General features: G+C 37.3%; 1 protein-coding gene across 1 annotated transcript in view; it reads left to right on the forward strand.

The window, feature by feature from the left end:
- SLC2A13 (solute carrier family 2 member 13) overlaps window positions 1-26,394 on the forward strand; it is a 521,832-nt gene that overhangs the window by 120,886 nt on the left and 374,552 nt on the right. The window contains exon 3 of the mRNA XM_052640217.1: window positions 12,442-12,650. Coding sequence (XP_052496177.1) covers window positions 12,442-12,650 — 209 coding nt within the window. The remainder of the gene's footprint in view (window positions 1-12,441; window positions 12,651-26,394) is intronic.

Raw genomic sequence — 26,394 nt, forward strand, 5'->3', positions numbered from 1 at the left:
GTACATTCAACAGTGACACATATTGGATACTCAATAGTTATACATACATGTTAAATATTAAAGTATATTATAATAGGTGCCAATAAATTTTATGTTAAGAGATTATACATAAGGGCTGCCTATTGCTGTAACATTGAACTTCTGGATGGGCTGCACCTTTGGTTGTAATGAAGATTCCAGTTCATTTGGAAAAACAGTGGTTCAAATTCCTAACTTGTTAGTTCTGTAAGTGGCTTAAGTTACTACAAGGAGAGTAAATTCTAGACACTGATTGAAAGTATACTTAAAATATTAGTAAAATCAAACCCAATGATAAATAAAAGAATAATAAATCCTTTATATAAACTGACTGAGACAGTTTTCCCAGGAAAGTCAGGTTGTTTACCATATGAAAAGTAATTTGTAGAAGTCTCCATGTTGACTTGTTTAAAGGAAGAAAACCTAAGTGGTCAATCTCAGTATATGCAGTAAAACATTTGACAGAATAACATTTATTTATGATAAAACGTTTTCTACAAACTAGAAAGGAAGAGACTTCTTGAATTCAGTAAAGGACATCTGTGAAGAAATGTGCAGCCAACTTTATATTCGATAGGGAAAGCTTAAATGCTTTCCCTTGTGATATAAATCAAGATTAAGATGTCTACCATCACCAATTACATTCATTTGAATTCATTGAAATGGATAATTGATTTTAAAATTTTTACAGAAAAGTAGAGGACCTAAAATTGCCAAAACCATCTTGAAGAACAAGGTGGAGAATTCACTGATTTCAAGACTTAGTATAAAGTGAAAATAATCAATGAGAGACTGGTAAGGATTGATAAATCAGTAGATTAAAAAGGATGAATGTATCTCAAAAACATGATTGAAAGAAGCTAGACACAAAAGTGTATGGTCTCTATGATTCCATATAAATTTCATTAAAATTCAAAATTAACTGTCACCATACTCTCCTCCAGGGGATCTTCCCAACCTAGGGATCGATCCCAGGTCTCCCACACTGCAGGCAGATTCTTTACTGACTGAACCACCAGGGAAGCCCCAAAATTAACTATGGGCACAGAAATTTGACCGGTGATGATCTAGGGCAATGGGGATTGACTGAAAGGGGGTAGGGTTTGAGGGAACCTACTTGGATGATGGAAATGTTGTGTTTCTTGACTAAGATGGTCAAGGAGACATGTATGGATATAGATACATTAACTCACAGAATGGTATACCTTGGATCATCTCATTATATTGTATGCAAGTTTTATCAAAAAGTTAATTTGAATATTTTAATTTTACCTATTTATATTTATTTATTTATTTTGGCTGTGCTGGGTCTTTGTTGTTTTGCAAGCTTTCCTTAGTTGTGGCAAGCTATGGATACTTTTGGTTGTGCTGAGTAGGCTTCTCCTTATAGTGACCTCTCTTGTTACAGAGCATAGGCTCGAGGTACAGCAGCTTCAGTAGTTACTGCAAGTGGACTTGGTAGTTGTAGCTTGTAGGCTCTTAGAGCACAGGCTCAGTGGTTGTGGATTGTGGGCTTAGTTGCTCTGTGATGTTTGGAATCTTCCTGGACCAGGGAACGAACCCATGTTCCTTGCTTTGCAGGCAGATTCTGATCCACTGAGCCACCAGGGAAGTCTCTAATTTGAATCTTATATTGGCTCCTTGCTTTATATTCCTTTTCTGCAATAGTCAGTGGTAATTTAAATGTTGTTTTTACCATGACACTTTTTCTAATATCCTCTGTTGAAATAATTTTTCTCCTTACTTTTACACTGTGACTAAATCTCAGTCATAGCAATTATATAATACTATTTCATTCCATGATTACTAGGTATAAGTTCCTTGAAGCAAGGAAATGTCTCTTGATCATTTGTGTATCTCCATAATCTCAAGTGTAGAGCTTTGCATATGGAAGATATTCAGAGTTTGAAAAAAGAGGGTGTATATATGTAGGTATGGCTGTGTGCACATTATTTTCTGCACTTGTACTGTGAATTTTACACAAGTCTTGATGCATTTTGCCATGTTGTTTAAAACTAATATCTCTGCTGAATACCGCATTCATTTATTTAAATAGCATCTAATCTTATTCTATCAAAGCTAGTGTATCTTGCTGATCCTACTGTGACTACAACACTAAATAACCTCAACTAAGCCACATGCCTTGAAAAATGCCGGGCTGGATGAAGGACAAGCTGGAATCAAGATTGCCAGGAGAAATGTCAATAACCTCAGATATGCAGATGACACCACTCATATGGCAGAAAGTGAAGAGGAACTGAAGAGCCTCTTGATGAAAGTGAAAGAGGAGAGTGAAAAAGCTGGCTTAAAACTCAACATTCAAAGAACTAAGATCATGGCATCTGGTCCCATCACTTCATGCAAATAGTTGGGGAAACAATGGAAACAGTGACAGAAAATAAAAGACTGTATTTTCTTGGGCTCCAGAATCACTGCAGATGGTGACTGCAGTCATGAAATTTTCTTCCTTGGAAGAAAAGCTATGACTAACCTAGACAGCATATTAAAAAGCAGAAATATTACTTTGCTGATAAAGGTCCATCTAGGTAAAGCTATGGTTTTTCCAGTAGTCATGTATGGATGTGAGAGTTGGACCGTAAGGAAAGCTGAGCGCTGAAGAATTGATGCTTTTGAACTGTGGTGTTGGAGAAGACTCTTAAGAGTCCCTTGGACAGCAAAGAGATCAAACCAGTCAATCCTAAAGGAAATCAGCCCTGAATATTCATTGGAAAGACTGATGCTGAAGCTCTAGTACTTTGGCCACCTGATGAGAAGAACTGACTCATTGGAAAAGACCCAGATGCTGGGAAAGATTGAAGGCAGGAAGAGAAGGGAACGACAGACGATGAGATGGTTGGGTGGTATCACTGACTCAATAGACTTGAGTTTGAGAAAGCTCCAGGAGTTGGTGATGGACAGTACAGCCTGGCGTGGTGCAGTCTATGGGGTCTCAAAGAGTTGTACACGACTGAGCAACTGAACTGAATTGAAGCCACTTGCCTTGTATATTGACCTCAGATTTCTTTCAGAGGTTTTTTTCCCTAAACTCTAGATAAAGTTAATATTTTCTTTGGCTTATGTCTATGTTTATACCTATGGCTGATGCTTTTTACATAGACTCATTTACTAGGTAACACAAAAATTGCTCGTTTGCTGCTGATGTATCTTTTTTTTTTTTTACTAGAGAGAATACAACTTGACACACTAATTTTTTAAAATTATTTACCCCCAGTTGCGTGTCTCTTGTTTGTTCTGTCTCCCATCAGATTTTCAAGTGTATTAGTCATTGATAATATGAATGATCATTGATGAATACAGAATATAGCCCTTAATGGCAGAAGAAAATTAACTTCTTAGCCTGAGGTCTTAATCAGGCAGTATTTTATTTCTTTAAAAAATTTTTTATTGAAATATAATTGATTTACAGTGTTGTGTTAGTTTCAGGTAAACTTGAAAGTGAATCTTTTATACAAGTGCATGTATCTATTCTTTTTTAGATTCTTTTCCCATATAGATGGAGAGGGCAATGGCAACCCATTCCAGTACTCTTGCCTGGAAAATCCCATGGATGGAGGAGCCTGGTAGGCTGCAGTCCATGGGGTCGCTGAGGGTCGAACACGACTGAGTGACTTCACTTTCACTTTTCACTTTCCTGCATTGGAGAAGGAAATGGCAACCCACTCCAGTGTTCTTGCCTGGAGAATCTCCGGGACGGTGGAGCCTGGTGAGCTGCCGTCTGTGGGGTCACACAGAGTCGGACATGACTGAAGCGACTTAGCAGCAGCAGCAGCAGCCCATATAGACCATTACAGAATATTGAATAGAGATCCCTGTCCTAGGTCCTTATTAGTTATCTGTTTTATATATGGTAGTGTATATATGTCAATTTCAGTCTCCTAATTCATTCCTTCCCCCTTTACCTGCTGGAAGCCATAAATTTATTACCTATGTCTGTAATTCTATTTTAGTTTTGTAGATAAGTTCATTTGCAGCCTTTTTAAGGCAGTATAATTCTTATTTTATTCTTCTGAGTGATGAACAAAACTTTAAAAATATATTATGAAATAAGTTGTTATAACTGTAGCAGATAGTAAAATTCAGTACTGGGTTCTTGCATTTAAAACTTCTTCATTAAGTAGGAACATATATAAGTCATAACTTATGTTTGATGAGTATTGAGTAAATATTTTATTATTAATATTTAAAGGTGGCTGTTTCTTTTGTAAATCCAAGAATAGAGATTTTGGAGTAAATGTATTACTCATGTATTATTACTTAAACAATATAAGAAATATATGAAAAAACTCAAAATCCATAGGACTCTTGAACATCAAAATTGAGTAGCTCTAGATATAGGGCTGAAGGACTGTGTTTTTGGATGTGGTTTGAAGGGATTGGCTTATGCCTTTTTAAGGGGAAATTCTTACCAGTATGTATAGAGTATAACAATCAATATATTGGAAAGTTGCAGCTTGGGGAGATGTTTTTGGATTTACACAATACTGCACAGTAATTATGGAGAAGGCAATGGCACCCCACTGCAGTACTCTTCCCTGGAAAATCCCATGGACAGAGGAGCCTGGTGGGCTGCAGTCCACGGGGTCGCTAAGAGTTGGACACGACTGAGCGACTTCCCTTTCACTTTTCACTTTCATGCATTGGAGAAGGAAATGGCAACCCACTCCAGTGTTCTTGCCTGGAGAATCCCAGGGACAGGGGAGCCTGGTGGGCTGCCATCTATGGGGTAGCACAGAGTCGGACACAACTGAAGTGACTTACTCAACTTCTTGAGTTTGGCATTAACTTACATTCAGATGTTTGAAGTTCAGCCTTAGCATTCTAAGTAAGCATAAAGTAACATAAATCTTCATAAAGTAACATTTTCAAAGAATTTACTGATTCTAACTGCTGACTCGTTCAATGATATTCAGTGAAACGTTTCAGGAAAAAAAGATATGAAGTTTAAATCATAATTATATGTGAAAGGATGCCAGTTTGAAATTGTAGAGTTTTAAAGAATAAAGCACAGCATCTTAGTATTTATGATACAGTATTCCTCTAATATATTTGTGTTCTTAGAAATGGGTTAACATAACATTCTTATTTCTAAATGAATAGAAAATAGATACAAATACAAACTAGAAGATAAAGAATGGAAGTAAAACTGTTATAATAACAAATACATTTGTTTTTTTTTGTCCAGTTTATTATAAGACAGTATTCTATATTATTAGAGGATATTGCTAAAAACCCTACCTGTACCCAAGACAGTTTTGGAGATTGTGTTTTGAAAAATATCAAGATTCTCTATGACTAGAAAAATGTAATGTGATAATTTGGCTTAAAAATGTAAATTTTTAACAACCTGAGGTCTAGAGACAGGTAAGGAAGTAATTATTGAGCTGCACCTTAATGCTCTCATGGCTCATTAGGAGGATAATTGGCTAAATGCCTGCAGTGTCCAAAAAAATCTTTACTTTTCCACATGAAAATGTCTTCTGTTAGTAGAATCCAGCACCTCAAGAGCCATAAAAATAATTTTATATGGTTTGTTTTAAATATAACACTTTGTAATACAATTCCCCTAGCTGTGATAGTCTTTCTGTTATAGCTTGACTTATAATTAAAGCCATAAATCGTATGTATGGCTTTTACATTACAAGGCCCTGGTAACCCTTTTTCTTGACATTTGAGAATTTGAGGAAGAAAAAGAATAGAGGGGAGAAAAGAAGTAAAAAAGAATCTGATGCAGGATAACAGTTACTCTCTCCAGCACAGTTCCTTTTGGGGAACTGCCTCTGGGAGGCAGACATTGGAAAACAAAATGTAGGGAAAAGCAACTTTAGGTCTATTAATATCACATATGTCGTATAAAGGGACTTGCCAGGTGGTGCTAGTGGTAAAGAACTTGCCTGCCCATGCAGGCAATGTAAGAGATGCAGGTTCAATTCCTGGGTCGGGAAGATCCCCTGGAGGAGGAAATGGCAATCCACTCCAGTATTCTTGCCTGGAAAATTCCATGATCGTAGGAGCTTTGCAGGTTACAGTCCATGGGGTCACAAAGAGTCAGACACAACTGAAACAACTTAGCACAGCACAGCCCAGTTTGTCACATAAAACATTTTAAAAGGATCAACTCTCAAGTCAAAATTTTGTTGCTCCAATCATCTTTTAAATTATCTGTTGTCTTATTGTTTAAATTTTTCCTGTATGAAAAGTTTACCTGTATAGATTAAAGAAAAATGAAATCAAAATTCAGTTTGGCATGATAAACAGTAGAAGTTTACCCTTACACATTATATTTTCAGCTGTTCTCATAGAAACACTCTGGTGTTGAGAAGATTAAAAGATATTTGGTTTGCCACTGGTGGGTCAGTGTTGTTAAGTCCAGTTTGCAGATCCCTAGCCCAGTGGGTGCCTCGCCCCATGCTGTGCTATGTTTGGTGAGACTGGGAGGACAGCACTCAGAGGCTCTTTCTCTTTTTGTTGCTGCAGGGCTTTACTGAGATGTGTTAACAACACTGAGAGATGTGTAAACAACAAACTTCTGAAGCGATCCTTCAAAGTATTTAAATATGAGACTAATACAAATGTATGCCCCCTTTTATGAATTTTATCAAATAATCATTAAACATTTATTGTAGCTTAACTTAAAAGAAACATTCATTATAGGAGCCTGGGTTTTAATCCTTATTCTACTGCATGCTAATTCTATATCTTCTTTGTGCCTTGTTTCTGTGCCTTTAAAATGGTAATAATAATGGCACCTATGTCCTAGGGTTGTTTTGGGATAAATAAGGTATTTTAATTCCTTTGAGCAGTGCTTGGCACACAGTAACTGGTGCTAGTGCTATGTATTAGCTATTACTTTTGCTGTTACTGTGAAATGATCATATGTCCAAGCTGAGTTTATACCTTCAAGTAGATTTTCATGAATTTGGAACATAATTAATATCACTGTGGAACTACTAGAGAGAAATAATATGTCCATCTGTTGACTGTGTTATCAGATAACCATTTTGTCATCAGTTCAGAGAAGGGCAGTTATGAACTGCAAAATACTGTGTCTTAAATGTCCATCTGTTCGAGGACACTTATCTTTCGTTTCATAGGTGAGAGCAATGTGATTCCTTTAAGACAAGATTGATTCTGAATGTTCAGTTCAATGAAGGACTTGTTTGATTCTGTGTGAGGAATAGGCCGTCAAATAGCAGCAGCTTAGCCGGTCTACTCAGCCATAGTGTAGAAGGTTGACACCTAGGAATGAAGGATGTTTGGTTTACAGTTTCAGTTCCTGACACTGGGAAGGCTTAATCTGAGATGAAACCAGGCTTGTCTCCTTTATTTATTTACTTATTTTTCTTATTTTTCTTTTTTTTTAACTTTATTTTACTTTACAATACTGTATTGGTTTTGCCATACATCAACATGAATCCGCCACGGATGTACACGTGTTCCCAATCCTGAACCCCCCTCCCACCTCCCTCACCATACCATCTCTCTGGGTCATCCCAGTGCACCAGCCCCAAGCATCCTGTATCCTGCATCGAACCTAGACTGGTGATTCATTGGTAGCTGGCCCAACCACACAATTTGGAAGTATTGCTTAGTATTTGAGGTTCCTGCTTTAATTGTCTGGTATGTAGGTCCTGGTACTCCTAGTTGTACCAGGGAATAACTCATTTGTTAACTTCAGTTTAGAAAGTTTTAAAAGGTATCTGTCTATGAGTAATCTTGATACTAAAGAGAATGCTAAAGATTTTAGTATTCATGAAGGCTTGGCGCTTTTTCTTGGCGTCAACCTCCTTTCCCATTCTTTCAGCTTGATGTGCTGTCTGGCCTCTAGAAGGTAAATGGCATTTGCTTAAAATGTGGACCTTGAGTGCTTATTGTTCACTTTCACCCTCTGGGTTTTTTAAACACTTAGATCAGTGGTTTTTAGCCATGAAGGCACATTAGTACCACCTTGGGAACTTTTAAGAAAATAGAATTCCCTGGTCTTAAAGCCCAGACCAATTAGTCAGAATCTCTGGGGTGGTTGAGACCTGGCTGCTGGTATGTTTTAAAAGCCTCTTGGGTGATTCTAATGTGTAGCCAGGATTTAGAACTCTTGATTTGACTTATAATAAGGAGATATCCCATGTCAGGGGGCTACTTGTTTGTTTGGGAATTGCCTGCCTGCTTTATCAGTGTACTCTTGTCATTCATCTGGTTTCCTTGGATTTAGAGGACTCTTGGTGAGTCTATAGCAGTGCTTTAATTAGCCTAGATTGTATGCAGGTCAAGAAGCAACAGTTAGAACTGGGCATGGAACAATAGACTGGTTCCAAATTGGGAAAGGAATATGTCAAGGCTGTATATTGTCACCCTGCTTATTTAACTTATATACAGAGTACATCATGCAAAATGCTGGGCTGGATGAATCACAAGCTGGAATCAGAGTGCTGGGAGAGACATCAATAACCTCAGATATGCAGATGATGCCGCTATTATGGCAGAACGTGAAGAAGAACTAAAGAGCCTCTTGATGAAAGTGAAAGAAGAAAGTGAAAAAGCTGGCTTAAAACTCATCATTCAAAAAATGAAGATCATGGCATCTGGTCCCATCTAGGAGACAAAGATGAGGAAATAGATAGAAATAGATGGGGAAACAATGGAAACAGTGACCGATTTTATTTTCTTGGGCTCCGAAATCACTGCAGATGGTGACGGCAGTCGTGAAATTAAACGACGCTTGCTCCTTGGAAGAAAAGCTATGACCAACCTGGAAAGCATATTAAAAAGCAGAGACATTACTTTGCTGACAAAGCTTCAAAGTAGTCATGTATGGATGTGAGAGTTGGACCAGAAAGAAAGCTGAGTGCTGAAGAATTAATGCTTTTGAAATGTGGTGTTGGAGAAGACTCTTGGACTGCTAGGAGATAAAACCAGTCAATGCTAAAGGAAATCAGTCCTGAATATTCATTGGAAAGACTGATGCTGAAGCTGAAGCTCCAATACTTTGGCCACCTGATGTGAAGAACTGACTCTTTGGGAAAGACCCAGATGCTGGGAAAGATTGAAGGCAGGAGGAGAAGGGGGTGTCAGAGGATGAGATGGGTTTTATGTCATCACCAACTTGATGGACATGAGTTTGAGCAAGCTCTGGGTGTTGGTGATGGACAGGGGAGCCCACTGTGCTGCATTCCATGGGGTCACAAAGAGTCAGACTCGACTGAGCGACTGAACTGAACTGAAAATAAGCCTCTTTGTTTTACTTTTAAAAGAGAAATCTTAGGATGTAAATGTATAAAACATGTTTATCTTGACCAGTCTCTGAAAATAGGCTTTAATTTCCTCAAAATTTGGCAGTAGAATGTGAGTTTCTTTTTCTTATTCTGGTATTAAGTCATTGAATTGTAAATGTCAGATCTAGACTTTTTGCATTTAGAAATTTCAGAAGACTGGAGGGCTGAAGTATTCTGTCTCCTACAGCTGGCTTAGAAAACAAACTAATATGTATGTTTGTGTTTTTCTTTTCCCTTTTCTCCTCTTCTTGTTTCTTTTAATTAAAAAAAAATTTATGTTCTGGGATTAAATAGTGCATAATGAAGTGTACCAGGGAAGCCTACAATAGTGCAAAGTATTACGTGAGCATCTTTGGGTCTAAAAATCATTCAGTTTCTTTATTCATTTCAGTGCTTCTTTGAAGTATTTAGTGTATCCCTTTAATCTTAATTCATCACTAAAGGGGGTTTGGAGAACAGAATAAAAGATCGAGAAAGGTATAAAGAAATGAACATAAAGGGTTTCACCTTTAGTACTTTTCTTTTTATTTCCTAATTCAACATATTTGATTTCTACCTTTTTATTTGTTGTTCAGTTGCTAACTTGTGTCTGATTCTTTGTGACCCCATTAGCTGCAGCACACCAGGCTTCCCTGTCCTTCACTCTTTCCTTGAGTTTGCTTAAACTTATGTGCATTGAGTCAGTGATGCCATCTGACCATCTTATCCTTGTTGCCCTCTTTTTGTCTTGCCTTCAATCTTTTCCAGCACCAGGGTCTTCCAGTCAGTAAGCTCTTGAAATCATCTTTTTATTGCTTTTCTTTTAAATAACTAGGAGTGTAGGATAATCTTTTCTCTTAAATTTTTAAAGAGAGAACACAATTGAATAGAAATTTCATTCATTTACAGCATTAAAACATACATTTAAGTAACAGATTTGGTTATACAAATTAACATCATGAAGGAAAGAGGCCAGAAATATGCATTTGTGTGAGCTAATCTTTTTAGTTCTCATCAAATGAGGCTTCTTCAGAAGAAAAGGTTCGGTTCTATCTTGAATTACAAAAATTTAGTTTCTTGGAAAGAATTACTCTGTAAGTAACTTTGCAGACCTAAGTGACCCAGTAGGGTTTTGCATAAAATGCTATTATAGAAATGTGAAACAGTTATTTTCTGTTTAATTTTTATAGACAGTTTATATTATATAGCTGCTTTGTATCATTTCACAAAACATTTACTAAATGCCCACTGTGCAAGATACTTTATAAGGTCCTTTGCTGAAACATGGTTAAATATGCAATCAAGTGAAATAGGTAAATAATTTATTATAATATAAGGTATAATGACATAAATTGAGGTTAAAAATGTTTTGTAGGTGAGCTGAGGAAGGAATGATTCAGTATTGGTGTAATTTTCAAAATTAATGGATTAAAGTATGAAACATGTCTAATAAGATTTTTAACATTAAGTGATTTATTTAGTCATTCATAAACACTTTGTTTACTTTCTATATCTTAGTTAATTTTTCTGAGTGTATTTGTTGCTATAGTTTGTCATAAGAGATACTCTGAAGACTCATGTAGCATTTGTATTTTGCTTTTCTACTCTTTTTGGAATTAAAATGAAATTGCCTGGAAAATAATAGACTTGTTCACAAGATATGTGTATGGAGTCTTCAGGATTGCTGTACTTTTGATTAACTATAGCTTGACACCCGATGTGAAGAACTGACTCATTGGAAAAGACCCTGATGCTGGGAAAGACTGAAGGCAGGAGGAGAAGGGGATGACTGAGGCTGAGATGTTTGGATGGCATCACCAGCTTGATGGACATGAGTTTGAGCAAGCTCCAGGAGTTGGTGATGGACAGGGAAGCCTGGAGTGCTGCCATCCATGGGGTTGCAAAGATTTAGATACGACTGAGCGATTGAACTGAACCGAAAAGTTAGAATAGCTTTGAAAAATGTATTGAATCAGGTGGATTCTCATTAATTTATGGATTATTATGTAATCAGGATCGGCCTTCTGAGCTCTGCCACCATATATCTACCATAGAAAATATTCTGGGAACCTGGACCAGTAGGAAACATCCAAGTGTCCTAGATTGATTTTTTTATTTTAGGTTGCTCAGCAGTGTCCAACTCTTCCTAGATTCATAGAAGCCATCAGTTTAAAGAGGCCTTGACGTTTATGTAGTATAACTCAGTTTAAAAGGATTGAGGCCTGGAGATGTTAGGGGATTAATCCAGTGGTCAGAATAATTTGAAGAGATGTTTGATATTGATATATTCATATTGCTATTTTTGTTATTTCTCTGGCAGATTTAAAGTGGCGTGCTTATTTGCTATTTAGAATTTTGCCAGTCATTAAGTATAGACACTTATGTTGATGTATGGCAAAAACCATCACAATATTGTAATTATCCTACAATTAAAATAAGAACAGATGTCTGAAGAAGAGGACAAATGAAACAACATAAGTAGCTTTTTCATAGTCCTAAACATTTTAATAGTCATTATTTGCATCTGACTATATTTTTTCTGCTATCAGCTGCTATATGCTTTCCTAACTCTCTGTCCTTCCCCATCTCCTTGTCTTTTTTAAAAAACAAAGTACAGTGCATTTGGCCTGAAAACATATGTTGCTTGATGGCAAAATGAAGTCATAACTGGTTATTTACAGAAAAGAAATAACTGTAAAGAAATCTGAACATAGATTTTAATGAACAGTATATCTTTTAACCAGATGTTAGAGAATTGTGTCTTAACCCCATGTTTATATTGTAAATTGAAAAATTATAGTAGTATTAGATAGGAATAGTGATTATGCTATTTTTCATGTTGTGTTTGGTTCAGAATACATATCCTTAATGAATGTGACTTTTGTCCATTCCTTTTCATTGTAATTTGTGGGAGAGATAAAGAAGAAGAATCAGATTTTCTCATTTTTCAATTTCCTGCTACAGTATAAAAATGTCATTATTTCTGATGAGACACACACACACACACACATATATATATATATATATATGATGAAAAGAAAATCTTTCTAATTTTTACCATTATATATTATTCCAGTGTGGTAAATGCAAACCTTTTATTCATACTCAGCATTTATAAGACCACATTTTACAGTAATATATTGATTTCTTATTGCAGGTACATGCTGGGACTTGCAGCAATTCCAGCAGTTATACAGTTTTTTGGCTTTCTCTTTTTACCTGAAAGTCCTCGATGGCTTATTCAGAAAGGACAGACTCAAAAGGCCCGTAGAATTTTATCTCAGATGCGTGGTAACCAGACCATTGATGAGGAGTATGATAGTATCAAAAACAACATTGAAGAGGAGGAAAAAGAGGTTGGCTCAGGTATGTGGATTTTATATTTATATTAATTTTAACACTATACAATAATTTTACTTATAAATCATACTCTTTATTTTTATTTAACATATCTAAATGATGAAGTGGTTCTATATGTATAACTAAGCCAAAATAAATATATTTTAATTTCAAAAGCAAATAATTGTGTTATAAAAGAATGAAAGAAATTCCCAGAATGCCACTGTCCTCACATAATTTTTATTTTTGTGATTTCTTTTAAGTCAGAATACTTGATATAGGTGTCATTTTGTATGGGGGGACATTTTTTGAGTATATTTTACATGTAAATATATAATATATAAAGATAAACTTGCATTATTGACGTGTCTTAAAAGTGAGCATGAACTATTGTCAAAATAAAACACTTAAGTAAAATTTAACACCTTGTTTACATATGTTACATTAATTTCCATACTAATTTTTTCCATACTAATTAATTTCCACACTAAGACTAAGCATATACCTTCATATACTAGTTATGGAATAGTTTTGCATTTCCCTGTTTTCCTTAAAATGTTTGTCTAATCACAATTTCACTATGTCAGAAACCAAAAAATAAAGCAAGTTTCTGGTTAATTTATGTTGATGGATATAATTTCAGAGAAGAAATCATGTAAGGATTTAAAAATTCTCAGACAGGATCTATAATCTTGACAGCTTGATTTGGGTCAGCAATTTGTTTTATGATGGGAAAAAACCAGATACTTTATAATGCTTGTTGGATTCACATTCCCCAGAACTGTTTCATTTTCTCTCAACTTTCCTCCTGCCTCTACAGTAACGGGTTGTTCAATGGAGATGCTTAACTTATATTAGTAAAATGGTTGTTCATACATGAAAAAATACCAAACACAAACACACCCCTTTACTAATATATGTCTTACACAAGTCTTGGAAGGTCGTTCACTCACCTCTCTTACTATTCTTTGGATACTGAAGAAATAGTAGAATGAACACTCTTCAGAAACTGGTCACTCTGTAGCCATACATGTGTGCCTAGTTGTTCAGTTATGTCCGACTCTTTGCGACCCTGTGGACTGCAGCCTGTCAGGCTCCTCTGTTCATGGGATTTTCCAGGCAAGAATACTGGAGTGGGTCGCCATGCCCTCCTCCAGGGGATCATCCCAACCCAGGTATCGAACCCAGTTCTCCCACATTGCAGGTGGATTCTTTACCAACTGAGCCACCAGGGAAACCCAATGTGGCTTGACTTAGATATACACAGCACAACACTGATCTTATTACTTCCTTGCTCAGAGCAAAGCCTTTAGCTAATTGTGAGCCCAATCTAGGTGAAGGTCATTTTTAACAAAAAGTTTCTCAGTATATATACCACGTGCCTGGCATTGTCAGCATTTCTAATACTCTGCATGCACCTGTGCATGTGTCCTTAGTCACTTTAGTCGTGTCCAGCTCTTTGCAACACTATGGATTGCAGCCTGCCAGGCTCCTCTGTCCACGGTATTTTCCAGGCAAGAGTACTGGAGTGGATTGTCATGCTTTCCTCAAGGCGATCTTCCCAACCCAGAGATTGAACCCACGTCTCTAATAACTCCTGCATTGGCAGGCAGGTTCTTTACTCTAGTGCTGACCTGGGAAGCCCAGGTACTCTGCACATTAGTGCATATGTTAAAGAGGATTTTGCTTCAACAAAATAATTCATTTTTATGGGTTCAGGATTGTATTAGGTTTTAAAATATAATTTCAAATGTTAATTTAAGTTACAAATAACTTATTTTATGCTTCTGACTAAATTCCTTTCATCAGTTACTTGAATTAAATATGAGGTTGTTTTTGTAGTAATCAGTATACTTGAAACCCATGTGCTAATAATGTGTGAGTGGAAATATTTGTTGAGTATTAGGTTATATTCAATACTACTTAGAATATAAGTTTTTATTAATCTATGTGAGGAGTAGGACAACAACTTAATTAAAAAAAAACAAACATGTTCTTGTTTTGGAGTGGGTATACCACAGAGTCTACTACAAAGCTTTGAATATGCAGCTTCATTTTGACTGCTTAAGAATTTGTCTGACTGGTCTAGCCATGCAGTTGTTGACACTGCACATTGCCTCTCATGACTATTTGCAATGTATAATCAAATGGGTTTTTATAGATACTTGAGGTAAACAGGATTGCTGTTATCTGCATCTGCTTTGGTGGTGGTTGTGGTAGTTTAGTTGCTAAGTCATATCCAACTCTTGTGACCCCATGGACTGTAGCCTGCCAGGCTCCTCTCTCCATGGGATTCTCCAGGCAAGAATACTGGAGTGGGTTGCCATTTCCTTCTCCAGAGATTGAACCCAGGTCTCCTGCATTGCAGGCAGATTCTTTACTAACTGAGCTACAAGGGAAGCCCCACTTTAATTTTTATCAGAAGTCTTTGGGAACTACTTACTGTGTTTAAGCTATTTAAATATTAGCTATTTAATCATTTCCATTTAGCTATTAAAGTTAAATCGCTCGCTCAGTCGTGTCCAACTCTTTGCGACCCTATGGACTGTAGCCCACCAGACTCCTCCACCCGTGGGATTCTCCAGGTGAGAATACTGGAGTGGGTTGCCACTTCCTTCTCCAGGGGATCTTCCCAACCCAGGGATCAAACCCAGGTTTCCCGCATTGCAGGCAGACACTTTTAACCTCTATTTAATCATTTCCTCATTAAACATTGCTTTATATGCACATTTGGCACAAATTTTCTTTTTAAATTATATACATAAATGTATTTGTTATATATTACATATTCATTGAAAATTTAAAGAAAAGGCAGCCATCATTTCAAAGACAAAGTGGCAGAAATCTTAATACTGTGTTATTCACTGAATCTCAACATGTCTTATGCTTGATTAAATATTATAAACTTTATAACTAATAGGATTAATAATTTATCCATTTATGATTTATATTATTTGAGTATTATCATCTTGCTAAATTTTAAAACTAATCCATTGTTCTTTTATGAAGGTAAAGAATTAATAGCATTATGGCATGAATGCACACAGTTTTGCCCATGTTACATGACACCAGTAACTTGGGGCTTCATTTTTGTTATTGAGGAATCTGACCACAATAAAACATGTTTTGCACAGTATCCATTTTATTGTATCATTTTCATGTCCATGAGCAAAACTGTGTCAATTCAGTTGGAACAATTTGCCTTAACAACCAGGATGTCTTGCCCTCAGTCACTTTACATTTGAAGATAGGCTACATGAACTATTACACATGAAGAAACAGCTAACTTTGAAATAAAAATGTTCTGGCTCAGAGAAGATTCAGCCCTTGTGTTGGAGGATTACAGAGTGACGTATGTCAATCAGTCCATGGATTCTGTTGAGACGAATTTCAAGCCATGACTTGGAGCCCAGAAACTCCGAGTGGTGGAAGACAGTTGTTTGGAGGGAAGAACCTTGACCTAGGCACCGTATATACCCTGATATTCCAGGAGGGTAGAAAGTAGTTGTTTAATAATACTGCTTTTTCTTTTAGGCAGAAATATTTTATCATCAGACATGGTGGCTTAGTTTCTTGCTACCTGTGAGCGTGCTAAATCTGATTCCAGATCAGTAAACCACGTCCTTCTCTGAGTTCCCAGTGGATTTGTGACTTGTGACTGTTGTGCTACTTAGTGAAGTGAAAGTTGCTCAGTTGTGTCTGACACTTTGTGACCCCGTGGAATTCTCCAGGCCAAAATACTGTAGTAGGTAGCCTTTCCCTTCTCTAGAGGATCTTCCCAACCCAGGGACTGAACTCAGGTCTCCCACATTGCAGGTGTACCTTCTCTGTTTGTGCAAATTTTTTTTTCCTTGGTCACTTGAATTTAAATTTGACCTCTTTGAGGAAAATAGGGGTAGTGACTGAATTTATATATTAATTTTTTTGATGTAGGAAATGTCAGTGTATATGGGACTTAATTACTTCTGGGTTCAAAGCACAGTTTATGACTTTATGCAGTGAATATTGTGGCTTCTCTGAACAGGTCAGCAGCAGAGATGAGGCTCACAGGCCTTGCTTGGAATAGGATGGGGTTAAAATGGGATTTTATCTCTTCTGCACATGGCATGAAGGTCGACCTCAAATTAGGTCCTATTTGCCTTAGGCAACAGATCCAAAAATATTGCTTTGATTTATGTCAAAGAGTATTCTCTGTTTTCTTTTGAAAGTTTTATGGTTTCCAGTTGTACATCTAGGTCTTTAATCCATTCTGAGTTTATTTTTAAATATGATGTGAGAAAATGTTCTAATTTTATTCTTTTATATATAGTTATCTGGTTTTTCCAGCACCACTTACTATAGAGACTGTATTTTCCTCATTGTGTATTCTTGCCTCCTTGTCATAGATTGACCAACCATAAATGTATGAGTTTATTTCTGGGCTCTCTATTCTCTATTCATTGTTCTGCATGTCTATTTTGTGGTCAGTACCATACTGTTTTGATGACTTTGTAGGAAGTCAGGAAGCATGATACCTCCAACTGTTATTTTTTTCAATATTGTTTTGGCTTTTCAGTGTCTTTTGTGTTTCCATAAAAATCTTAAAATTACTTGTTTATTTCTGTGAAGTGTACCACTGGTAGTTTGATAGGGATTGCACTGAATCTGTAGATTGTCTTGGGTAGTGTGGTCATTTTAACAATGTTAATTCTTCCTATCCATCAACATGGTATATCTTTGCATCAGTTTGTATCATCTTCCATTTCTTTCACAGTGTTTTATAGTTTTCTGAGTACAGGTATTTTATCTCCTTAGTTAAATTTATTCCCTAGGTATTTTTTAATGTGATGGCAAGTGGGATTTAAAAAAAATTCTCATTTTGGCACTTTATTGTTAATGTGTAGAAATGCAGCAGATTACTATATATTAAATTGTATCCTGTAGCTTTATTAGTTACAGTGCTTTTTCAGTGGCATCTTTAGGATTTTTAATGTATAGTACCATATCATCTGCAGACAGTGACCATTTTACTTCTTTCTTTCAGATTTGGATTCCTTTTATTTTTCCTTCTGCTTGGCTGTGGCTGGGACATCTGAAAATAGTGATGAGAGAAGGCATTCTTACCTTCTTCCTGATCTTATAGAAAGTCCTTTCAATTTTCACTGTTGAGTATGACATTAGCTGTGGGTTTGTCATAAATGGTTTTATTATGTTGAAGTATGTCCCCTGTATACCCACTTTGTGGAGAGTTTTAAATCACAAATGGATGCTGAATTATGTCAAAAGGTTTTTCTGCATCTGTTGAGATTATCATATGATTTTTATTCTTCACTTTGTTAATGTGGTATATCAGATTAATTCATTTGTGGATATTTAGCCATGTCTGGAATAAATTCCACTTGATCATGGTGTGTGATTCTTCTAATGTATTGTTGTATTTGGTTTGCTGTTATTTTGTTGAGGATTTTTGCATGTGTGTTCATCAGTGATACTGGCCTGTAATTTTTTTTAATATATATATTTCTGTTTGGTTTTGGTATCAGAGTTATTCTTGTCTTGTAGAATGAGTTTGGAAGCATTCATGCCTCTGTAATTCTTAGCAGTAGTTTGAGAATTACAGGTGCTAACTCTTTTATAAATGTTTGGTAGAATTCACCTGTGAAGCCATCTGGTCTAGATGTTTGTTAGTTGAGAGTTTTCAATTATTGATTCAGTTTCATTTCTGGTAATCAGTCTGTTTCTATTTTCTATTTCATTCTGGTCAGTCTTGAGAGATTGTACATTTCTAGGAACTCGTCCATTTCTTCTAGATTATTCATTTTATTAGAGTATCATCATTCATACTGTCCTTTGTATTTCTCTGTTGTTGATTGTAAGTATTCCTTTTTCATATCTGATATAATTTAATTGGGTCCTCTCTCCTTTTTTGTTACCAGTCTGACTTAAACTTATCAATTTTGTTTGCCTTTTTAAAGAACTTTTTAAAGCCTTTTTAAAGGCTCTTCATCTCATTGATCTCTTCTATTATTTTTTTAGTCTCTATTTTATTTATGTCTGTAATTCTGTGGTCTTTGATTTGTTTCCTTTGGCTAACTTTGAGTATTCTTTGTCTTTTGGTTCCTTAAGTATAAGGTTAAGTTGTTCATTTGAGATTTTTCTCATTTCCTGAGGTTGGTTTGTATCACTATGCATTTCCCTCATAGAACTGCTTTTGCTACATCCCATAAGACTTTGAATCATTGTGTTTTGTTTTCACATGTCTGAAGTTATGTGTGTGTGTGTGTGTGTGTGTATAATGTCTTCTTTGATTTCTTTCCCATGCCCTCACTTCCGTGTGTGTGCATGCGTGTGTGTGTGTGTGTCTGTGCGCACACGTGTTGTGTGTTTAGATCTGAAATTAGGCCATTCTGACACAACTGAGCGACTTTACTTTCACGCATTGGAGAAGGCAATGGCAGCCCACTCCAGTGCTCTTGCCTGGAGAATCCCAGGGATGGGGGAGCCTGGTGGGCTGCTGTCTGTGGGGTCGTACAGAGTTGGACACGACTGAAGCAACTTAGCAGCAGCAGCAGCAGGAGCAGCAGATAGCATATATGGGCTTCCTTGGTAGCTCAGCTGGTAAAGAATCTGCCTGCAATTCAGGAGACCCCATTTCGATTCCTGGGTCGGGAAGATCCCCCAGGAGAAGGAATAGGCTACTCACTCCAGTATTCTTAGGCTTCCCTGGTGGCTCAGGCAGTAAAGAATATGCCTGCAATTCAGAAGACCTGGGTTTGATCCCTGAGTTGGGAGGATCACCTGGAGGGCATGGCAACCCTCTCCAGTATTCTTGCCTAGAGAATCTCCATGGACAGAAGAGCCTGGTGAGCTACAGTCCAAGGGGTCGCAAAGAGTCAGACATGACTGAGCGGTTAAGCGCAGCACAGCACAGGTAGCATATATATGGGTTTGTTTTGTATCCATTCAGCCACTCTGTATCCTTTCATGGGAGCATGTAGTCTGTTTAAATTGAAAGTAATTATTGATAATTAGGTACCTATTGCCTTTTAAAAAAATGTTTTGGGGTAGTTTTGTAGTTAGTTTTTGCTCTTCTTTTGATTTATGCTCTTGTGGTTTGATCTTTAGTGTTATGCTTTGATTCCTTTTTCTTTTTTATACACATCTATTATAGGTTTCTGGTTTGTGGTTACCATGAGGTTTTTTTTTTTTTTTTTTAATGTAACTTTTACTCCTTGGAAGGAAAATTATGACCAACCTAGACAGCATATTAAAAACCGGTGACACTACTTTGTCAACAAAGGTCCATCTAGTCAAGGCTATGGTTTTTCTAGTAGTCATGTATGGATGTGAGAGTTGGACTATAAAGAAAGCTGAGCACTGAAGAATTGATGCTTTTGCACTGTGGTGTTGGAGAAAACTCTTGAGAGTCCCTTGGACCGCAAGGAGATCCAACCAGTCCATCCTAAAGGAGATCAGTCCTGGGTGTTCATTGGAAAGACTGATGTTGAAGCTGAAACTCCAGTACTTTGGCCACCTGATGTGAAGGGCTGACTCTTTGGAAAAGACCCTGATGCTGGGAGGGATCAAGGGCAGGAGGAGAAGGGGATGACAGAGGGTGAGATGTTGGATGGCATCACGGACTCAATGGACATGAGTTTGAGTAAACTCTGTGAGTTGGTGATGGACAGGGAGTCCTGGCATGCTGTGGTTAATGGAGTCACAAAGAGTCGGACATGACTGAGCTGAACTGAGTATATATATATATATATATATATATATATATATGATTATTTTAAGTTGCTAATCTCTTCATTTCAAATACAATTTAATAATCCTATGTTTTCTTCAACCTTCCACAGGATTACTTTTCTTGACATCGTATTTTACATATCTTTGTTTTGTGTATTCCTCAACTACTTATCGCAGATACAGATGACTTTATACTGCTTTTGTCTTTTAACCTTTTGTACTAACTTTGTCCATGCTTGATTACTACCTTTACTGTGTTTTTACCTTTATTGTATTTTTGCCTTAACCAGTGAGCTTTTTTCCTTTAGTAATTTTTATGTTTTTAGATGTGTCTTTTTTTGCTGTTGTTGTTCACCTTTCACATTTATTGTAAAGGAGTTATTGTGGTGCTGAACTGAAAGAGTTCTTATCTATAAGCAAAGGAGTTCTTTTGCTTATCTATAAACCTTTTGATCTCATCATCAAATCTGAATGAATGCCTAGCTGGGTAGGTAATTTTTGATGTAGGTTTTTCTCTTTCACCACTTTGGGTATATTGTGACACCCTTCTCACCTCAGGGTTTGTGATGAAAAGTCAGCTGATAGACCTGGGAGTCCCAAGTCTCATGCCTGTGCACTCGTGTGTGGTCCTGAGTCCTAGGCCCTCAGTGGATGTAGCCATCTCCAAGGACGGCTGTATACTCAAGGGGTTTTACAGCAGCCTTCCTACTTTTGGGGGGCTTTGTCCTCTCCAGGTTAGTTACTTGGCTTGAGATATCCCAGTTCTTACAGCCTACTAGGCAAGGCCAGGTCCCTAGATTGTTAAACTAGAGGGGGGCTTATTAGTACCACTGTCCACATGGTAGAACAAGTTCCCCAAAATGGATAATGCCAGTATCTGTGTTCCCAGGGTAAGCTCCAATTGCTTCTGGATTCTTCTGGAGATTCTTTAAGATTGGCCTGCATCTGACCCAGGATCCTTTAAAGCTACTGCTTCTGCCCTAGGTCCCTCAACATGTGACATTTTGATTGCACTCTAAGAGTGGAGTCTCTATCTTCCACAGCTCTCCTGAATGTGAACACTATTGACCTTCAAATCCAGATATTCTAGGGGCTGGTCTTCCCAGTGAAGGGCTCCCTGCATTTCTAATTTTCCTCTTATTGTGGCTCACCCACCTAGAGGCATGGGTCTTGACTATATCTTTGCTTCTCCTACCCATATCATTGTGCTTTCTTCTTTATATCTTTAGTTATATAATACTTTTTTCTGGTAGATTCTGGTCTTTCTCATCAATATTGCTCTGTAAATGGTTGTAATTTTTGTGTGCCCATGAGAGGAGGGGAGCTGAGGGTCTTTCTACTCCACCATTATGGCCAAGCTTTCTTCATTTTCATATTTTTTAAATTAAGATATAATAATTAACATATAACTTTGTATTAGTTTCAGGTGTACAACATAATGATTTCATATATGTTCATACTGTGAAGTGATTATCACACTCAGTAAAAAACATTTTTTTCTTAACTTTTTCATTTTTTTATCCTACACCAGAGAACAACAAACATATTCGTCAGGTGGTGTCATAGGGAGAGTTGAAGGCTGTTACTGACATGCTTCTCAGAAGAAGCCTGTTAGACAGCACTCAGGGAAAGTCTGACAGGCACTCTTTCTGGAACTCCCTTCTAGGCTCTGCACTACAGGATTAAAGCAGGATCATTGTAGGGAAAATGTGAACAAATAAAGTTTTCTCTCCCTGGAGAAATATATGGATGTTTTTGCTTGAATCCTTACAAAAAGACCAGGGAAAGTCTTTCGGGATCATCAAGGCAACTTTGGTGCTCCAGCAGGTTGATAATGGGAGCCAGGGAAGGGGGAGACTGAGTACAGACCTGAGGTGGCAGGGGCAGCCTCCTGCAAATAGTTTCATCTGTTTATAGCACATGGGCAATCTGAAGAATTGAAAATGTAAACAGACTTTTTTTTTTTTTAACAAAGAACTTCTTTGTATGTCCTATCTTATATATATGTATATGTATACATATATGAAAGTAAAGTCGCTCAGTCATGTCCGACTCTTTGCGACCCCATGGACTGTAGCCTACCAGGCTTCTCCATCCATGGGATTTTCCAGGCAAGAGTATCAGAGTGGGTTGCCATTTCCTTCTCCAGAGGATCTTCCCAACCCAGGGATTGAATCCAGGTCTCCTGCATTGTAGGCAGATGCTTTGCCATCTGAGCCACCAGGGAATATATGTAAATCTTTTTACAGTTAATATTGCCTCAGTACAGTTCATTTCAGTCGCTCAGGCGTGTCCAACTCTTTGCGACCCCATTAACCACAGCACTCCAGGCCTCCCTGTCCATGACCAGCTTCCAGAGTTTACTCAAACTCATGTCCATTGAGTTGGTGATGCCACCCAACCATCTCATCCTCTGTTGTCCCCTTCTCCTCCTGCCTTCAATCTTTCCCAGCATCAGGATCTTTTCAAAAGAATCAGCTCTTCACATTAGGTGGCCCAAGTATTGGAGTTTCAGGTTCAACATCAGTCCTTCCAACAAATATTCAAGATTGATTTCCTTTAGGATGGACTGGTTGGATCTCCTTGCAGTCCAAGGGACTCTCAAGCGTCTTCTCCAACACCACAGTTCAAAAGCATCAATTCTTCAGTGCTCAGCTTTCTCTATAGTCCAACTCCCACATCCAGACATGACTGCTGGAAAAACCATAGCCTTGACTAGATGGACCTTTGTTGGCAAAGTAATGTCTCTGCTTTTTAATATTCTGTCTAGGTTGGCCATAACTTCCTCCAAGGAGTAAGCATCTTTTAATTTCATGGCTACAGTCACCATCTGCAGTGATTTTGGTGCCCCCAAAAGTAAAGTCTGCCACTGTGTCCACTTTTTCCCCATCTATTAACCATTAAGTGATGGGACCATATGCCATGATCCTAATTTTCTGAATGTTGAGTTTTAAGCCAACTTTTTCACTCTCCTCTTTTACTTTCATCAAGAAGTTCTTTAGTTCTTCACTTTCTCCCATAAATGTGGTATCATCTGCATATCTGAGGTTATTGATATTAACTGACTGAGTGAGTGAAGTCGCTCAGTCGTGTCCAACTCTTTGCGGCACCATGGATGTAGCAGCCTACCATGCTCCTCTGTCCATGGGATTTTCCAGGCAAGAGTACTGGAGTGGGTTGCCATTTCCTTCTCCAGAGAATCTTCCCGACCCAGGGATTGAACCCAGGTCTTCCACATTGTAGGCAGACGTTTTACCATCTGAGCCATCAGGGAAGTTGGTTTACCTAAAACACAGATACTTCCAAAATTGATTTATTTCATGTAAGAATGTCACCGAGAAATTGCCCTACCCTTTGGGCATGAAAATCTTAATATTTAGGTGTATGTGAGAATAGCAGCCCAGAGGTACTAGTTAATGCTTTAAACTGAAATTAGATCCAGGCCTACTGGTTGCTAGTCACTGTTGTGATACATTCAGGTTATCTATGCAGTGTATAATCTTTGCAGAAACATTTATGTCAAGAAGATTTGCATTGTTTAATTGTATCAACAAATCAGCTCAGTAATCTGCAAGAATGTTGACTCTGTGTTTCGCCTTCATTGGGTAGTTTAATCTCCAGCCTGGAAAGAAAGAATGTTGTAGGATGGAAAATTTATTCAAGACCCTCCTGTGAGTTCACTTTTTAAAGCCTGGTATGATTTACCTCTAGCTGTTAGGAGGTCATACCTATGCCATACAGGAAAGAATAGCTGCATCTCTCTCTCTTTTTTTCTTCCAGTAATTTTATAGTTAGGTCATCAAGATTCATATCCTTGTAAGTCAGTTTCCTTTTTTTTTATGAATTGATATTGTCTGTGGCCATTTCAACAAATCATATTCTGCAGAGAGGTCAAAAGGGTAGATATATATCATTTGCTTTAATAGAAATCCTTCCAAAAGTTCTGTAGATATCTAATTCCAGCCTAATGACATTTCAGTGGAATTGCTCATTGCAGTTGACATCTATTGCCCTTAGCTCAAAGTGTTATTTTTCCAAATATTTCTGGTAGTTTTGCTTATATTTTCTTTGTGTGATAGTGGTGTTTCCTGACTGAAAATAGTGCATATGTGCTATTTACTGGGTAAGTTTGAAATAGATATTAACAAATTGTTTCTCAGCAAGATGGACAACCAGTTTTCCATATGTAGGGAAAAAAAATGTTTCTATATCTAATATTCTTGAAATTGTTGCACAATTACCTGGATTGTCAACTGTGAGGCTGTTATAGATATCTCCTATGGTAAATGGTAGATTAAAATAAAAGGTTAAGTGAAAAGCTACTTTAATTCTCTATCTTTGTGTTAACAATCTGTAAGCTGAAGGATTGTTAAAAGAATATATAATTCTATTCAGTTTTTCGTTAAACTTATTTTCTTAGGCATCATGACTTATTTAAAAGAACTGCTATTTAGTTCAACATGGCTTTAAATAAAAGTTGCTTTGACCCCAGAGAACTTTTAAAATCATAAGCAAAATTGGAATACTTCTTAGGTTTTACATTAAAATGTTATTGACTCTCCTCTTAAAAAGAGATAAGAAACAACATTGAGAAGATTTTCTACTCTGTAAATCACTGAAAAAGAAAGCAATTTTCAGATTACCTATAGCCTTTCAAGCCATTTTTACTGGTTAATATTGAAAATTCAAGTTGTTTCAGAAAGTTGATAGTTGATGGTTGATCCTTCTGCTTTCTTGCTAGTTCAGTTCAGTCGCTCAGTCGTGTCTGACTCTCTGCTACCCCATGAATGGCAGCACGCCAGGCCTCCCTGTCCATCACCAACTCCCGGAGTTCACTCAGACTCACATCCATCGAGTCAGTGATGCCATCCAGCCATCTCATCCTCGGTCGTCCCCTTCTCCTCCTGCCCCCAATCCCTCCCAGCATCAAAGTCTTTTCCAATGAGTCAACTCTTCGCGTGAGGTGGCCAAAGTATTGGAGTTTTAGCTTTAGAATCAGTCCTTCCAAAGAACACCCAGGACTGATCTCCTTTAGAATGGACTGGTTGGATCTCCTTGCAGTCCAAGGGACTCTCAAGAGTCTTCTCCAACACCACAGTTCAAAAGCATCAATTCTTCGGCACTCAGCCTTCCTCACAGTCCAACTCTCACATCCATACATGACCACTGGAAAAACCATAGCCTTGACTAGACAGACTTTTGTTGGCAAAGTAATGTCTCTGCTTTTGAATATGCCATCCAGGTTGGTCATAACTTTTCTTCCAAGGAGTAAGCATCTTTTAATTTCATGGCTCCAATCACCATCAGCAATGATTTCGGAGCCCCCCAAAATAAAGTCTGACACTCTTTCCACTCTTTCCCCCTCTATTTCCCATGAAGTGATGGGACCAGATGCCATGGTCTTAGTTTTCTGAATCCATCTCATAGAAAAATCCATGCTTAAGACGTTTTGCTTGTGTCAAATTTTTCTTTTTTATTCCAACACATTATAAAGTTTTTCTGTATTTAATATAGATAGGAGGAGAAAACCAAGCAAAGTACATTTCAAAAGGAATGTAGTTCTTGAGTTGCTGCTTCAGGGAAGTTCATTTCCAACTTAACACTAAATCCATCATTCAGCACAGATGATAGTCTGCTTTGTAAATAAAACCATGGTCTGGAGATTTCTTTCCTTGAGAAAAGACAAACTGTTGTGCCCTTTAAAGGTTACCTAGTGCTTAGAGAAGGTTAGAGGAATATCCTGAAGAAAATGCAATTTTCTTCATCTGAAAAGGAAAGGTTTGTGAGCCATTCTTGAATGTTGTGACTTTTTAGTGATAACAGGACAGTTCCATTGATGGGCTGTTGAATCAATCACGATATTGATAACCATGTTGTGTACTATTTGAAGAAACTTGCCTATTTACAAATGTCAGAAGAGATCATCTCAAATGTTTCTCAAAGATCCAAGAAATTACTCTTAAATTTTTCTAACGTTTTAAATTCAGTTTGCAGATAAAGTGGTCACACAACGTTAATTTTCTCCTTCTTTTACCACTTTACA

Source organism: Budorcas taxicolor, chromosome 5 (genome assembly GCF_023091745.1).
Source record: "Budorcas taxicolor isolate Tak-1 chromosome 5, Takin1.1, whole genome shotgun sequence".
Taxonomy (NCBI): domain Eukaryota; kingdom Metazoa; phylum Chordata; class Mammalia; order Artiodactyla; family Bovidae; genus Budorcas; species Budorcas taxicolor.